The 17,240-nt window shown below is 42.4% G+C and overlaps 1 protein-coding gene and 1 long non-coding RNA gene across 2 annotated transcripts in view; one reads left to right on the top strand and one right to left on the bottom strand.

Moving 5' to 3' along the window:
- Window positions 1–17,240, top strand: part of LOC121300734 — a 50,326-nt gene that overhangs the window by 28,604 nt on the left and 4,482 nt on the right. The gene's annotated exons all lie outside the window — the stretch shown is intronic.
- On the bottom strand, window positions 624–8,725 carry gpr139 (G protein-coupled receptor 139). Its single transcript, XM_041229498.1, has 2 exons — window positions 8,537–8,725; window positions 624–1,567 (listed from the first exon to the last, which is right to left on the bottom strand). The coding sequence occupies exons 1-2, from the start codon at window positions 8,655–8,657 to the stop codon at window positions 630–632; spliced, it is 1,059 nt and encodes a 352-aa protein (XP_041085432.1). The 5' UTR covers window positions 8,658–8,725; the 3' UTR covers window positions 624–629.

Below are 17,240 nucleotides of genomic sequence, written 5' to 3' on the forward strand. Positions count from 1 at the left end.
TAAGGATGTAATTCTTTATTGAAAGTGTAATGTAGCTCCAGGTTTCCCTGGCCCGAGTCTCTGTGAATAAACTACTGTATTATCCACCTCAATGAGGCGTGAATCTCACTGAACTGATACTGGGAGCACAGTGTGGTGGAACCCCACATGCCCAAAGAACAAATCTGGCACAGAAAACCCGTCATATAAAAGGAACAATCCAGTTTGCACCATAAGAAGGAGATGTCTCACTGTTTCGTGGCTTGGTGATGACTAGGCATCTAAACATCTTTAGGGAGAGCAAGACGAGACAACTCCCACAACAATGTTTCATTGAGATGTTTTACAAGTGTTAGATGAACTGAAACAGGCCCTGTGCTCTTGTTGGAAAGGATTAGATTTTTTGTTAACTGTGACAAAAGATCATGGAAATCTAATTTACGTAAAGCTGTCCAGAATAAATAGTCACATCTAGATCCGTAAGATTATATTCCATTATTCTTCGTCAACGTAAAACATCAAACATCACCAGCCTCTAGCAACTCCTGATGGCTAAGGCAGGGTTGACTCTTGTGCCTTTACAAACTAAAGGAACTATTCACTATCATCCATGGAGGTCTGTGGTAGTGTGCAGGGGGAGCCCCCTCTCTTCATGAGGAGATGCGCACTGGTTTGCCGTTCTTATCGTACTGGTACACCAGCATCTTGATGCAGTGGGAGTTAGCAGGGGAGATCCAGGGGCTGCTGGTGATGGAGAAGTTGTGGTTGGTATAGAACTGGTTGGGCTGCTTCTGGCAACGGAAGAAGGCCCTCAGCATGGCAGCCGCCATGCCGCGAAAACGCTTGCTGATGAAGCAGTATAGGAAGAAGTTGATGCCGGTGTTGAGTAGGGCCAGCATGTTGGCCACGTCCGTGACCAGGTGGACCAGGCGGGGATTGCCGATGGGCGACACGTAAAGGTGATAGAGGATCATGACCACCCGGGGGGCCCACAGGATGGCGAAGATAGTAGTGATGGTGAGGAGAATGGCTGTGGTCTTGCCCGTGGAGTACCCTCTCAGGCGGAAGCAGCTTCGGCGGCGCTGGAGCTTGTGGATGATGATGGAGTTCAGCACGAAGAAGATGGAGCAGGGCACCAGGTAGACAGTCACGCAGTGAGCCCACACGAGGATCTGGTGCACAGAGGTACTGTTGTATTTCTCCTGCCACAAGTCCGGCCACCAGAAGTAAGGGACACTGGTGAGCAGACAGGTGAAGTAGACAGTGACAATGACCTTGCGCGTACGGGCCGGGTAGGAGACTGTATGGTATTTGAGTGGATGGCACACGGCAATGTAGCGGTCGATTGTGAGGGGAACAGTGATCCAGATGGAGGTGTGGATGGAGGAAAACTCCAATATCTGCATGACCTTATCCAGGGTGGGCGGCAGGGGATGTCTCAGCACAAAGTCCTCCAGGAGGAAGTCGACGAAGACAATGAGGAAGAGCACCAGGATGTCCGCGGCCGCCAGGGCCAGCAGGTAGTTGTAGGAGGACTTCTGCCGCCGAGACACCAGCTGGGAGAGGATGATGACTGTTAGGATGTTGGCTGTAGAGAGGAACAGAAAGATTGAAATGTATTTTTTCTTCTGCATATTATATAAACACAATACTCCATGAACATTACAGGAGAGTTGAGTTTATTAGGATGGCCAAATAACAACAAGCCCCTCATTTGCTGAATAACTACAGGACTTCAGGGATGTTTATGAAGTATCCTCTATATATTTTGTAAGCGGTTTTCATGTTTGCTTGGGTTGCAGCCTGCTGTATTGTATCCTCATCTGCTAAATATTATTAACGCCAATGTATGTAAATGTTAGAAAGAAAACTTTTTCACTGTGTAAAGACATTAGTCTGGTATCCAGGAGTTATTGATGTACTTTTATTGCGGATGCGCTCAGATAATTGGGATTGATTAGGCTGCTCCTGAAAGGCGAGCGTTGCTGCAGAATGTCCTTCAACATCGCCTTTTGTTTTTAATTGCTGACAAGTTTTTTTTATCTGGTAATTTCCAAAGTTATTGAGTTGGATAATAAACTTGCACACGACTGCCTTTGCTTCAGACTAACTCACAAGCTATATTAGCACCCAGCCCCTTAATTTTCACTCTCCTTATATATCCATTAATCTTTGTGTGGAGACAGCTTATTACCCAGAAAAATTACTTTTCACAATGTTCATCTAACAAAGCTGTGAAATATCTTCAAGTATTCACAGATCCTGATTACACTTTCCTTTAGACTCAGTATGAAGCATAATTTGAGATGTGGAAGATGGTGACTGTCACTGACCTCAGTTTTTCAAGTTGGAAAAGCAGGACACCTGCATTTATACATGGTGAACGGTTCCTTGTTTCATTATAGCATTCCACATCACGATAAGCTATTTATTGGTACTAGATAAAAGCTACTAGATAAAACATGTAATTTGTCACAGTTCATGTGAAATAATAACTATAATTAATATGAATAATACCACCATTTTCTGAATATAACTTGCAGAAATTACAAATATTTGGAGTGTGTGATATATGGGTTGCATGTTATATGCTGTAAGAGGTGCACAGTAGCCATGGGTAATAGTATATTGTGCCATCATTCACACAGTCACATAATATACTATGGGGGTTTTAATAGGGTAGATTACAAAAGTTGCAAGTTATACACAGGTCGCTTGTAAAATTCAAAAAGATAATTTAAATACCGTTAAGACAGTTTCAGTTAGGAACATGGCACTAAATAAACAGTGTTGAAGTTACCTTGAGGCACACAGGTTTAAATAGCAATGGTGTTTAGATGAAATTGCCTGCATTGTTTGTTTTTGTTGACTATATTCTTGCACCTTGAGTTCCTCCATTCACTCTGAATGCACTCTGCAAAATAAAAGATGCATTGTATCGTACAGGACTATTGTGTGATTGCCTGTGCCTCAGTGCCTACCACACCATCAAGCCACTGAGATTGCAATGCTTGCTTTCCTAGTGTTGTCATCACAAGATCATTTTCCCTGGCAGGTCTTGCCGGGGTGTCTTTAGGGTACTGGGATTAGATTCGCTTCAGCACAGAGCACAGAGTCAGACTTTTGCAGTGAAAGCTGTGTTAAATAAAGTGTGCTGGGCCAGGTCAGGCTGATATCTAGACAGTATTGTGTGTTTTGACATGCCAAGAAAGAACTCCATTACCTGCTGTAAAGCGTGGCCATGCTACAGGTTTTATAACGAAACACATGTCAAAAAACACATCATAAAACGTTCATGGTCTTTGTGAATTCATAACACACATTATGAGTAAGGTTTTATAGCCAAAACATTTGTCTTCTTGACTACAACAAAACACATGCAAAACATAGGCTGTCTACAAAAACAGACAAAAGGTAAGAACCAGCTTTTCATGTGCTGACATTCTCTGAAGGGGCTGACCCCCTCTTGTGAAAAACAATGCCAGCTCTGCTCTATATATTATTCCTGATGGTTTCAGTTGTTGCTGTGGCATTTATTCTTACAGTTTGTCTCTGGGGTCTACTCAGGGGGTCAGTTGGTGGAAGTTATAAGGACAAATTAAGTAGCACCTGCTGTTTGTGTTCAAACAACCAAACCACTCCCCTGGGTTGACTCATGCCATCACTCATGCAGTCACACAGAGACACACATGCAAGGAAAATCCAGGGCTGCAGGAAGTGGGCTCAGCCTGAACTCCAGCAAGTTGTAAGTATAGGAGGGGATGAGGAAGTGCTACCCTTCAAATTGGATATTGAGGTCCTATCTACTCTATGTGCAGGAGAATGGCACTCTTTCAAAGAATAGCAGGGGTACTAATCCTGGTTAAATCCCAATTCAGGAATAAAAAAAGCCTGCATTGTTAAATCTAGTAAAGAAAAACATATTGGCATTACAATGGTTCTGTACTATTGGTTGCATGGTACAGTATCACTTGTTCTTATTCTTCCAAATTCATTGTGCTGCCATTGCTGGCAATGCCGTGGTCTGCTGATGGTTCCACTAAGGTTTCTAGCTAATGATTCTAATGCTATATCTATCAGGGATGGAATTGAATAGCACTTTCACCCATTCCAGATTTTACTACGAGCTTGTTAGCCACAGTGTTGTCTCTTACAACAATTTTTGTGAAACCAGGGCTAGAGCAAACTGCAATGCATTATTAGCCTTATTTCCATCCTGTCAATGGTACTAAATTAGATTGAATTATAAGACAGATAGACAGTAGGTGTAATTAATTAGTGGCTATGCTAATATTTCAAATATCACACATCATAAGAACGCACCAATAATTAAATGAGCATTACATGAGTGTTTACAATGACTTTAGAATGATATTATAGACACGTTCCCATTTTACTTATAATAATAGTAGCCATCCGGGTTTACAACAGCTGCAGCTGGACCGTTCTAGCTTGGAACACACATTACCAAAAATCTAGAAAAGTACAGTACAATGATGGTACGATGTCATCAAAATTGTAAAAAAAAAAGAACATTTCATTTTGGGTGCCAGCAGTCGTTGTAAATGTAGACATTGATGCAGTTAGTGTAATCCGATCAAAAACAAAAAGCCATCTCTTGATTTTAAAACTTGGTGCTTAATATAAATGATTATCACGGAAAGTAACAAAAAAACCCAAAACAAATTAAACTTTCAGCATATTTTGATGGTAACAAGCATCATGCAAAAACTCTACGGAGATTTTTTTTTTTTCAGGCAGTTATGCTCCGAAAATTGTTGTAATTCATTTTATGAAATTTGTTTCCCGAGGCGGTGTCAGTCATCTGTCGGTATAGATTGAGATCTGCACTCTGGTAATGAAATTTAAACTCCTTGCTGATTATGCTAATGCCATTTTTATAAACAGGACTGCATGCTGACATGCCAATATAGCCAGTCTGCATTATTCACTGAGATGTACAGTCTGTGTGTCCCTCACTCACTCACTCACTCACTCACTCATTCACTCACTCAGGGACACAGTCTGTGAGGGGGAGCAAAATTGCTTCAACAGATTAGATTTTAAAAAGTAAACGTCTAATCCTTTTGACTGTGCATTAGCTGCCCCAGGTGTGCTCTCTGTGTGAAGTGGAGATTCAGCTTATGCGGCATATGAGGATAAAGGAGGTGAGAAACAAAGCTGGCAGGTATTCTGCAATCTGAAGGCTCCGCTGCCATCGGTCATGGCCGGCGAGATACGTGTCCTTGTGTTTCCAATCCCATCAATCAACCGCGCAGTGGCACCCAGACCAGTCTGTCACCAGGGTCGTGAATGCAGGCAGACCACGGGAACACAGCGATTTCTCAACCTGACCTCAAATCAGCAGGAACCTTTCAAAACTGCATCGCTTACCCCTGGAATAGTTTATCATGGTAAGCTACTGCCAAAAATTACCTCTCACATGCTCTCTATATCAGAAATAAATTGACCACTCAACCAATCGATTTCATGTGCCATGGCAGCAAGCAATCTAATGTGTGCATAACTGAGGCTGAAATGATGTAAACATGGTGGCAAGCATGGAACTCACTCTGTGATCAATTCTATCAGTTTTTAAAAATCGAAACCCTCAAACCATGTCAACTTGAAGTGCTAGAAAGTTAAATCGAGGAGCATGTTTTTCCTCATCTCATAGATCCAGCTAATTTTTTTGTTTGCAGTGTCTTAGTCTTTGACTTTTGAGAGCTTTTCCCATGGATAAACTAGTACGACAATTCAAAGGGCTGTTTATTACAATAGCTCACTTAAAACTCATAGGTGAAACTACCCTAACAATCCGGAAACTCTAGTTCCATTGCTGACCTTGACTGTTTCATGGTTAGTCATGGTACAACAATAAGCTGTATATGTAACATGGTTTGGAAGTGGTGCCATATAACAAGCATGGTCTGATAATGGTTTTCCAATGGTAAGATGGACACATCAGGTCTGACCATGCTAATAATCCATGAAAAAAAAGAACATAGTTTTATATCAGTTAAATCTCTAAGTTAAGTTTAGTGACAAACATTTCAGGTAAACATATTAGCTGATTGGAGAAATAAAAGAATTAGCCGAAGAGCTTACCTCCAAGGTATTACGTTAATACACTGGTTGTATAATGTTATTCAAAAGGTAATTTGTTTTACTTTTCTGTAAAGGCAGTACTAGCTTTTAAGACAGCAATAGTTCCATGCCTTGTGGAAATGCAGCATTTTGAGCTGAAAAGAACTCGAGTTCCACCTGCAGCCCTTCTGCCAGGGATGTGATATAGCTGCCCACCCTGGTGTTCTAAAGATTTAAGCATTCTGAAATGGGAATAGCAGGGATCACATCCTAGCACCGTCATCTGGTACTGGCAGCTTTCTGTACCAGCTGCATGGTTTAAGTGTCTGTGTGATGCTTTAGTTTCTCTGCCGTTGTCCTATTTTTTGGAAAGGCTAGAGGGAGTTTGCTAATATTCTGTGATAAAGGCGATCTTGCTAGTGACTCAGAGATCTACATACTAGGTCAAGAGATTTTCAAACTTCCCTGGCTCAGGGTCCCCCTTGACATCAGGCACCCTTATAAGGGGACCCCCACACATCCATAGAAATTGGGCAAGTTGTTCTAACACAATCACCCTTTATATATGGTACATACTATTTGCTCATTTAAAATGAATATTATTAAGCAGAATTAATTACATTGATTCCACGTCTGGGGAACTTTGTCAGGTACTAGGGTCATTATGGAGAGAATGTTCCTCCGTGTTCTGCCTCGACCCTGAAATCAACTTGCCTCCCACCCCAATCACTAGACCACACTCTCTTAGTCCTTCAGTTCTAACCCCTGGGTCACACAGCCTCTCTCTCTCTCTGTCTCTCCACTATAACCGTTAAGCCACATTGCATCTCTTCTAATCTCCATAGGCTCTAACCACTAGGCCAAACAGCATGGAGAAAATCTCCATTCTAGCTTAACCAACTGCCTCTAAGTCCTTCAGCTCTAAAAACTAGGTCAGCTCTAAAAATGACATCAACCTCCCTCTCCTCTCCACCATTAGCTCACACTGCCTCCGAGCCCCCCGGATCCACAGTATTCTGAAATCTTAAAAAAAAAAAAGTTTACTGCTTCCAAACTGGGAGGTTCAGAGACACCGCAGGTAACTGCACTCCAGTGGTTGCTCAATGATTGTTTGTGAAGTGCTTTGACATTTAATGCAGATGAAAAATGCCAGAACATGTAAATTGCATTCTGTTCGGGTCTGACCCCTCAATTCTACCTTCATGTTTTTTTAGTTTTTTTTCCCCAAATGTAAACTTGAAATAAATCTCTCTCTCTCTCTCTCTCTCTCTCTCTCTCTCTCTCTCTCTCTCTCTCTCTGTCTACAGTAGAACAGTGTGTGTGTTCATTAAGATTCTTTCCGCACTGCTGAATACTGTACTCTGCACGTCAGTAACAAGATAACCAAGGCTATCCTTGCTTATACTCCAATCACTTGCAGCGCAGGCTGAATCTTACGTTTTCTCCTTGTTGCTGCAGAAAAGCCCACTTGTATTTAATTTAGAATGCCATCTAATCACTGGACAGAGAAATGCAGGTAGCAATTGGAAATGAACTGAGATTAACTTTATCAGGTTCCTGAATTCAAGGATGATGACTATCTCAATTGAAGTTGCCTCTCCTCCAGTTTTTGTCTAATGTGTTGCTCTGTCCAAGTTAGACAGCAGGAGATAATTCCTTTCAATTGCTGGGTTTGAATAGTATTATAATAGCAATGTATTACCCCAAAAAGTTAGCAGAAGCAATAGCAAACCACAGCATTGCCACCAAAGGCAACACAATAGATTAGGGACAAACGTTGCTCAGCGTTGCTAACAGATTAGCACATATACTGATAGGGTACCATGGAAATGCATAGGATTACTAGTATGTACTGGGAATGTTGTGCTTCAGATAGTACAGTATGTACACATAAACCTTAATCCTAACCTTAAATCACAAGAAATGTGTGTATCAAGAGGTCACAGAGATCTATTCAATATGCTTCAAGAATGTACCTCCTACTCCACACCCTGTAATCTACATTTAGAAATAGTAAAAGGCTTGAAAGCCAGACACACACAGAGTAGTTCATTTAAGGCAAACCTTTTTTTTTTTTAACAACTAGCTTACTAATTAAATGCTGCTAGTTTTGCTTTATATTCGTAAAATATATATATATATAATATATATATATAATATATATATAATATATATATATATATATATATACATAATTTGCTGCTTATAAAAAAAAGGCAAATTAAAACTGTTCAGCAGAAATCAGATCCCTTCTTCAGCATTCAAAAGTCAATCGTGTCATTAAAAGGATATTTTTTTCAGTATACATTTTTTGTTAGTTTATAAATAGCTTAATATATATTTACTAACTTTTTGCATCAAATTGTATTCATTTATTACAATTAATACAAGATTTAAGTTATTAAAAGGCTATAAGGTTGTGCCACTTCTTCTCCCAACACCTGAGCCCAGAGTTGGCAAGGAATCTTACCTGGCAGTCCAAGGCAAAGTAGAGCACTGTAGTAGATGACAGGCAGGAGACCCAGAGCACAATCGCGGGACAGCTCTGTGCTGTTGTCAAAGACACTGTCGAAGATGTGACTGTGCTCCATCGACTTGCTTTTTGGTCTCTTCCCTTTTAGCTAGCTTCTTTTCGGGTTGAAATCTTCTATCCACAGCTGTGGATGTGAGAGACGCTAGTGCTTAGGAAATAGCTGAAGCCACAGTGTGTGTGTGTGTGTGTGTGTGTGTGTGTGTGTGTGTGTGTGTGTGTGTGTGACACAGGCGTGTATGAGTTTGGTTGTACGTGTAATGTGGACCAAGCATGTGCCTGTGTAACAGATGGAGAAAGTGAGTGCGTGTGTGAATTTGCGAGTGGTGTGAGCGAGACAGGGAGTGTGATAGACAGCTGATAAGTATGGGAGTATGTGAGATGGAGAGAGACTGAGATGAGAGGGGATGAGTTTATGAGATAAAGATACTCAATATACATGTAGTGTGTGTGTGTGTGTGTGCATGCGTGTGTGAGAGACCAAAAGTAGGCTCTCTCTCCCTCTTTCTTTCTCAGTCTGTTTCCCTCCCTGCTCTGCGACTCTCTATCCAACAGGCAGCCGTCCTCTTCAGAGCATCCTTTACTAAAGCACCTGCTGCCTCCAGCTCTGTACTCGAGAGATATTCATTAAGAGAGAGGGAGCCAGGCTGCTGTTAGCGACAGCGGTGCCTGCTAAGAAGGGGGTGGGGGGAATGTGAGGAGGAGGAGTGGCGGGGCGAGCTGAGTGCTGGTAGGAACTCAGACTTTTGTTGATGCACAGCAGCTTATGTGATTGGCTCCCTCATAATGACCATTCCTCGATGATTGTCACCTCAACGGAAGTTTAAGGAAACCTGGGACCCTCTATGAAGGCAAGGCTAGTCTGGTCTGAAAAGATATCTGTAAAGCTCACGGCTCATGGCTGGCTTTTTTGGCCAATGCCTCATTTTTCATGTCAGTTGGTAGTAACAGCAGCCCTGCATAGAAAATATAATTTGATAGTGGTCTGCAGCTCTTTTGTGCTGCAAAACTACCGGTTATCCATAGAGGACATCCTCAAATCTTTAGGAAATGTAATTTTTTTAAGGTAGCCGTGACTTCTGTTAGATTTGTTGTCTTGCCCATTGTGAGTGATTTGCCACAGATTCATTTTTAATATATTACAGAACATCAATTATATAACACTGTGCAGTAAGGTAGGCTTGGTGGTCCAGTAGTTAAAGAAAAGGGCTTGCTACCAGTTCAAATTCCAGCTCAGCCACTGACTCACTGTGGGTGACCCTGAGCATGTCACTTTACCTCTTCCTTCAGATGAGACGTAAAACCAAGGTCTTATTGTAAGTGACTCTGCAGCAGAAGATGTTGATGCATAGTTCATCCTATAATTTCTGTAAGTCGCTTTGGATAAATGACTAAATAATAATAATCAGTTATATAACTAATAATCAGTTATACAACTGGCACAAAAGTGTGTTCTATAAAATGCTGGTATTTTTTCAAATGGCTAAGAAGCGACTGTGAGTTGGAATGACTGACACCCCACATTTTAATAAGCAAAACTCATTCATGAATATTTAATCAGCCTGTTATGAACGTTTGACATTTTGCTCAATCCGACCCTGACATGCAACCATTTCAATGTGCATTGTCTATGCTTTCCAGCAACACGTAGCTTTTCTGCTGTCACAAACTTAGCAGTTTATCAAAGAAAACATTGGAAAACGAGACGTCATTATGCAGTCTGGAATCTGATTACCCAGGGAGCTGCCTATTACTTACCGGTAATATATACAGTTCATTTAATGTTGAATTGGACTTTCTCTCAGGCAGCAGTCTGAATAAAATCCAATAATTAATGTTCACTTTAGATTAAAAACCCTGTCTAACTACAAGCGGTGCTCAAAAAGTTTTTTTTTTTTTTTTTTAAGTTTCCTTTTTAAAAGGTTGTAACGTTGAAATGATCACTGTTACTGATTCGTGTCCTTTAATGTCATCAGTATAGCAAATACTCAATTTGGTTAAAAAAGCAATCCTCTTTTTCATGTATTTTATAACCTCTTATGATACAAGGTAAAGTAGGAGCATACCGGTTTGGCACACAGAGTGACAATGGGAAGCAGGTTTCAAGAATAGGGGAGAGTAGAGAGTGCAGAGGCTGACTGTAGGGAAGCCATGGGCAGGGGGGCAGAATAGCTGCCCCCCCCCTTAGACAAAACCCGAAAAACAGGTGGAAGCTGGGGAGGAAGAGGTAAGCTCTGGCACACAACAGGGATGCATGGATTAAGGTAAGATATAAAGTCCTTCCTAGCTAATCATTGGACAGGGTGTTTATCGAATGACAAATGAAATGCTAGCCATGTGACTGACGAATGTTCTGCTAATGAGGGTGCTTAATATGCTTGATATTTATGATTTGAATCTAGCTTAAAAGCACTGCTTTGCTGAGTTTTATGAGCTGGGGGACCACAGGGGCATTGTAAGTAGATCTATCCTCCTTAAGGAATATGTTAAGGAATATGTGGATCATTTAAATAATGATATATGAAAACCAAGGATACCATCTTCTTATAAGCCAAGATTGCAATGATCCACTGTTCCAGTCTTGTTCCACAATGTATTGATTCATTCCTCTGGGGGTTCACGTGGGATACTATCACTGGTGTTCATTTATTTATTAAAGATTAATTTCTCAGGATAGCTCACTTAGCTCACCAAGACCTAATTTCAAGTGGGATCCTGGAGCAGTAACTGCCACTTAAATACATCCATCATACTGTCCAAATGCAATCAAGCTACCAGGCACTCACCCACTACCCAGCGGCAAGCCATCGCTACACCCAACACAGCTTTTGTCATGAATATTGTTATAACAAAGCATTATAACACTCACACTGAAAACACCCACCAACTATCAATATAGCTATGAGCCTAACCATTAGCTAATGCACACTAGCATGATTTGTCATACAATATTTACATTTTGAACCCCTGGAGCTAGACTGCCACTCTACAACAATGCAAATATTATCTTTATATAAATGCATGTTCCCTCACGGTACAATTAAGTCACCTCGCCTAACATGCTAGCTGAGTCCACTGCCTGGATAAACCTTCATTTCTAATCTACCCCTACTCCAGCACAAAAGCTCTTGATGCAGCACCCCATTGACAGGATAAAATATCTCACACTGTGAAGCCTTTGAGCTGAGCCACTACAATGCCAAACCCTTCATCCGACAGATATGAAAAGAAGATTGCCTGCAGTAATAATACAGTACATTAGAGCCAACTCTAGAAGGGAGGTTAGACTGCAGCTGCACTTGCATTGTAGCTGCACTTGCATTGTAGCTGCACTTGCATTGTAGCTGCGTAGAATGTCCAGACCCCTATTTAGAATGGCAGCAATAACAGTTTGGGCTTATCTTGCACCTTCTATAAAAATGTGCCCCAACAGCAACAAATAAAAGCAAGAAAATAAAAAATAAAAAATAACCAACCATTTTACAGCCAACATCGCCAGGCCTTGTATACTGAACAATCCCATGATTCAGCTCCTTTGAATAACATTGCTTTACAGTGTCCCTACTTTACTCTCCTCAGTTGCTAATACAATGGACATTTCCTGTGTAAATGTGTGCGTGTGTGTGCGAGGGGGTTGTAGGTGGGGGGCTCTTTTGCACAATTCCAGTAATGCCTGGCAGGTTGACTGTCGGACACCTATGTGTATAATACAATTCTTTGTATTCTGTCAGCATCGTCTTTGTGTCTATAAAATGTGACAATTATAAATAGCACCTGAAGCGTTATTTGATGGGCTTTCTAGGTGACAGGGCTGCTTTGAAATGGAATCGCAGAGGGGCATTGACAAGAAAGGGATTTTAAAGGCGAGAAGAGGCTTTTATTCAATTAGCACGCTAAGCTGCTTTTGCAGTGTGACCTTTTTACAGCAGAGCTGAATTACACTAGAAGCAATGGGAACAAGCAACAGAAACACATCCTTTGTCTTCTGCTTATCTTAGAGGATAGTTGTCTATCCCTGACGTTATTGTCTGCTTGCTTCGCTTTGTTGGGTTTGCAGCATTTATGACATGGAGTCAAATTGTGACTAACAAAACTAAACACTGCAGTCCTGCGACAGGTGTTTTCCCTGAAATTGAACGCCAGGTAATAATTACAACATTATTTAATTACCTTTAAGGCATCTGAGCTATCCCAGGCTCCGATCTAACTGGGTTAATACCACTTTAAAATGGCTCATGACAAGAGGCCTCTCCAAGGACCACCATGTTCTTGCTGCTCGTGACTCCTGAGAGGATACAATTAACCCACCATGTGGCCACGTCTGTTTACAAACACAGTGACAGATACAGGTGCCCATACAATGCACAAGATACAATCACACCAGGGCTATGACCAGAAAAACATAACAAGGGTGATTGTTATGGCCATTTATTTCATTAAACATTCATTTTCTCTGTGCACACATGTTGATAAATACTCCAGGGGGCCTTTTGATATTCTCCTCAACTGTCTTCCTTAGAACAATAGCAATGTCTCAATCTTTATTTGACACTGATTACAGCGAACATTGTTAATTACTGACATAAAGAATGATGTCGGTTCCCTTTCAATTCAAAGACAACCACCACCAGATTGGTATGGGATATTCCTGCCCTTCAGGTAGGTATTGCTGAGCTCTCTCGTTCTCCACCACAGGGCTAGGCCTTGCCACATCCCCGCTGTCGAGTGACCTTCACAGCCTCGTTCTCCACCACAGGGCTAGGCCTTGCCACATCCCTGCTGTCGAGTATTCCTGATGGCACAGACCCACCGCTACGGTAGTTAGGGCCTTGTACGAAAGGTGTTCTCTCCCTCCCTTTGCTATCTTTCTGTGTTTTGCAGTCTGCTTAAACTAGCCCACCGCGGCCCTCCCGGTGCTGTGCAAGGTGCACGTGTTCTCCTCAGGGCTAGGCTTTGCCGTATCCCCACTGTTGAGTTACCCTTCCAGCCGCGTTCTCCTCCACGGCGCTAGGTATTGCCGCATCCCCGTTGTCGAGTAGTTCTGCCGGCTACAGGCCCGCCACTGTGGTAAGTCGGGCCTTGTACAGAAAGTGTACTTTCTCTCCCTCCTCTATCTCGGTGCTCAGGTGCTTAGAGTAGTGACACACTCTATGGTAGTGCACAATAACGCTACAAGGTATGTGGTGCATGAGGTGCCTCTTTGCCCTCTGCCTGTAGACGGTGCTCCACTCCACTGTAGACTACGCGCTGCCCCGTTCGTGTGACTGCAAGTAGTCCAGCCTAGACACCCCTGTCCAGTTACTACGCGGTGTTTACTTTGTATCTACTTTGTGTTTTTCTTTGTAACGGCCTACATCGCTTTACGATTGCAATCGGCTTAAAACCTTACAGTGCTTGCTGTTTTGTATTTTCCTCTGCTATTGCAGTTTAAAAAGAAAAAGAGACACGTGATCCTCCACCGGACCCAGGCTCTGCCATGCCCACTGTGGAGTTAACTCTGCTGGACTGCCTCAGCCCGCCCTCTCGGTGCGCTTAAAATGTTCACTTCACCCACGTCGCCATGGTGTCTGTTGTACTACCCTCACAGCTTGCTGTTGTGTGTGTATCTGTGGTTATATTTCACTGCCTTGCAGTTTAGAAATAAAAATAATACAAGCGTGATTCCTCCATCGGGACCCAGCTCTGCTGCGCCCTGCTGTTGAGCTGCATACGCCCGCATACTCAATGGGCTGGAAAAACAAAACAAAATCAGTTACCCACTCAGTGTCCCCGATACTTCAGTGCACCAGTAGTGTATTCTACCTCACTCAGTGTCCTCAGTGCGTCTGTACCCTTGTTGCCTGAATGCTTCAATACACTGCTGAGCCGTATGCAGCGTTGGGAGCCCCTGGCCAGGCAGCAGGCTCAAGCCCTCGCTGTGGATCCAGCTCAGCTGACTCTGCCTGTACCAGTGGTCGCCCCGGATGTTACAGAACCGGATTTCAGCTTTGCTGAGGAGGACCATGATGCAATTATTTTGCGGCCTCATGGGGAAGTGGCTCCTTCCTTCAAAAGCAGCCCCTACCTCCCCTGACCATTATTTTGGAACAGCGGTTGAGGAATTGCTGCAGTGCTCCCACCGAGAACGCAAGGCACCTCTGCAGGTAAAGAACAAGATGCTTGGATCCACTGTACTTGCCAGGCTGTCTGGTCTGACGAATGGTTTATCACACTGGACCGAAAGAACGTGGATTCCACGTTCCTATGGGTCCAGCGCACAGGAAGTATCTCTGATCCGCCTTACAGGGGAGTGTCCTGAGTTTTCCGTGCTGTGATTCAGTGTCTCCTTACTCCCCAGCACATTTTCTAAGTGCATGGATGCCATCCTAGCTCCATTGCGGCTGCAAGTGATCAGGGTGATGAATTACCAGGACAAATTAAATTTCCTCTGCCCAGTGAGTGCATTAAGATGCTATGTGCATAGGACAAGAGCTCTGCGTCAATCTGACCAGCTCTTTGTGTGTCACGGGACATGGACCCTAGGACAGCCCCTCTCTAAGCAGCATCTCTCACACTGGATTGCCCCTTCCAGGTAGGGTAGCCACACACTCCACTAGATGGTTGGCTACATCTTGGGCCCTTTTCAAGAGCGCCTCGATGTCTGATATTTGTACTGCAGCTAGCTGGGCTACGTTGCATACTTTCGTCAGGTTTTACCGTACCAGTGTGGTAGACCCTGCATTGCCTTTTGTAGGCACAAGGGTCCTTGAGGGTGTAAGTTCACACTGCTAACCCTTGGGTTACACAGTGTTGTGCATCCCTCAGTTGCTGCCATTCCTTCTCCCTCGCGATGGCTACCTATCTTGCTATGGTCGTCTTCGAATTGAAAGGGGACGTTAGGTTACCTACCGTAACCCTGGTTTCCTGAAAGAGAAAACCAAAACCATCCACGAGGTCACTTCAGTCGCCCTCACGGGTCTGATGTAAAAAGAGGAGGATCTTCCTGTGAGTGACAGGAAGGGGCCTTCAGCAGCTCTGGTATAGAGAGCTTAGCAATACCTACCTGAAGGGCAGGAATATCCCATACCTATGTGGTGGTGGTCATCTTCTATTTCAGGGAACAAGGGTTGTGGTAGGTAACCTAACATTTTCATGGATTACATAAAGTTAAATATGCATGAGCCTGTTCCATACTGTTTTGGGTTTTTTTAACAACAGTTTAGAAATGTTTTATGCATGCCTTTAAACAGACACTGAATAACTAATGGGTTATAATCTTCAAGCTTACCGATAAGGAAGAACAAAAGAGATTAGCAGAACTGGTTTGTTTTTCATATGGTGTTACAAAGTCTTCTTAAATACTTCAGATATCATGTTTCAACACTGGGCAGCACAGCTTTAATATCAGCATAGTAAGATGGACGAGGTCTGTTTATCCAGAACCTACGAATAGATTACATTTTCTACAGAGCTCTACGTGGAGTGTGCTGCATGGACAGGAGATCATTGAAAGACAGAAGCATAGTACGGGGCAGCAAAATGGCACCTGCCAGTCTGAAATGGCAGCTAGGGGAATGTGCTGTGTGACATTAGAAGCAATAGTCAGGCACTGCAGATGTCTTGATGGTTGTGTATGGAGACCCACAGCTTGCCCACAGCTTCCCCACAGCGTGCAAGATATCACATCTTCAGCTTTGCAAGGAGTGTCTTACATAAAAACGTAATGTACACATCTGGCCCAACAATGCTTGTCTAGTTGATCTCAAAATGCGGGTCTTAAAGGGTCCTAATGATTCAACAACATAGCTAGTTTACCTGTTTCATATCACTCTCTGTGTAAAGTGTCTCCTACCCTCTGGCTTAACCCCTTAAGGTACAAAAGGAATTGAGCGAGTTCAAATTAGTTCTTCTTAAAATACATTTAAGAGTGACTCATCACAAGGAAACTGAAGTTTGGATGAACCTTTTAAAGAGTAAGTAACAGGGTTCTGATAAATATAAAATTATACATCCCCACATGCTGCTACAACTGTTTAAATAACATACCTGTAATTTTTCTTTTCATTGTTAACATCCTGACAACTTTATACACTTCTAACTTTCAATTCTGTTTCAAAGCTCTTTTATGTCTGCTCTAGTGTAAGGATTATTGCCCACATTGACAAACAGATAACACAGCAATAACAATCAATGTACCAAACAGAAAAACCAGAACACTTGTTGTTATTATTATAATTTTTTTTTATTTGTCTTCCTGCAGTTATTTAGAGGACAGATTTCAAACCCCATTGCACTGGAGTGGCCATTTTGAAAAAAGCTTTGAAACAGAGTTTAGTGTAAAACAAGTTGAATGCATATAATATTGTATGGCTTTTCAAAACCAGTACATGTTTGTTTGTTTGTTTTTTTGTTCCATTAAAAGGGCCCTCGTTTGCTTTTCTTGGTAGTCTGTCACACTTCCAATTCACCTGGAGAGCAAAAGACTCCTCCCTTCCCCTCTTTAGCACTTTCTTTCCTGTCAGTCCCCAATCAGCTGCTTTCTCAAATCACAAACATGCTTTGCAACCAGTGAAAATAATGCTGTAACACCTTTTGCCAGTGTAAATACATATGGAATTCATATCAGCTTTGGGGAATTAACTTCATAGGAAGTAAGCAATGCAAG

Source organism: Polyodon spathula, chromosome 26 (assembly GCF_017654505.1).
Source record: "Polyodon spathula isolate WHYD16114869_AA chromosome 26, ASM1765450v1, whole genome shotgun sequence".
Lineage (NCBI taxonomy): Eukaryota > Metazoa > Chordata > Actinopteri > Acipenseriformes > Polyodontidae > Polyodon > Polyodon spathula.

Coding starts and splice junctions, on each gene's coding strand:
- gpr139 (XM_041229498.1), bottom strand. CDS start 8,657: ATGGAGCACAGTCACATCTTCGACAGTGTCTTTGACAACAGCACAGAG. Junction 1,568..8,536: donor ACTTTGCCTTGGACTGCCAG/GTAAGATTCCTT, acceptor TCCTCTCTACAG/CCAACATCCTAACAGTCATC.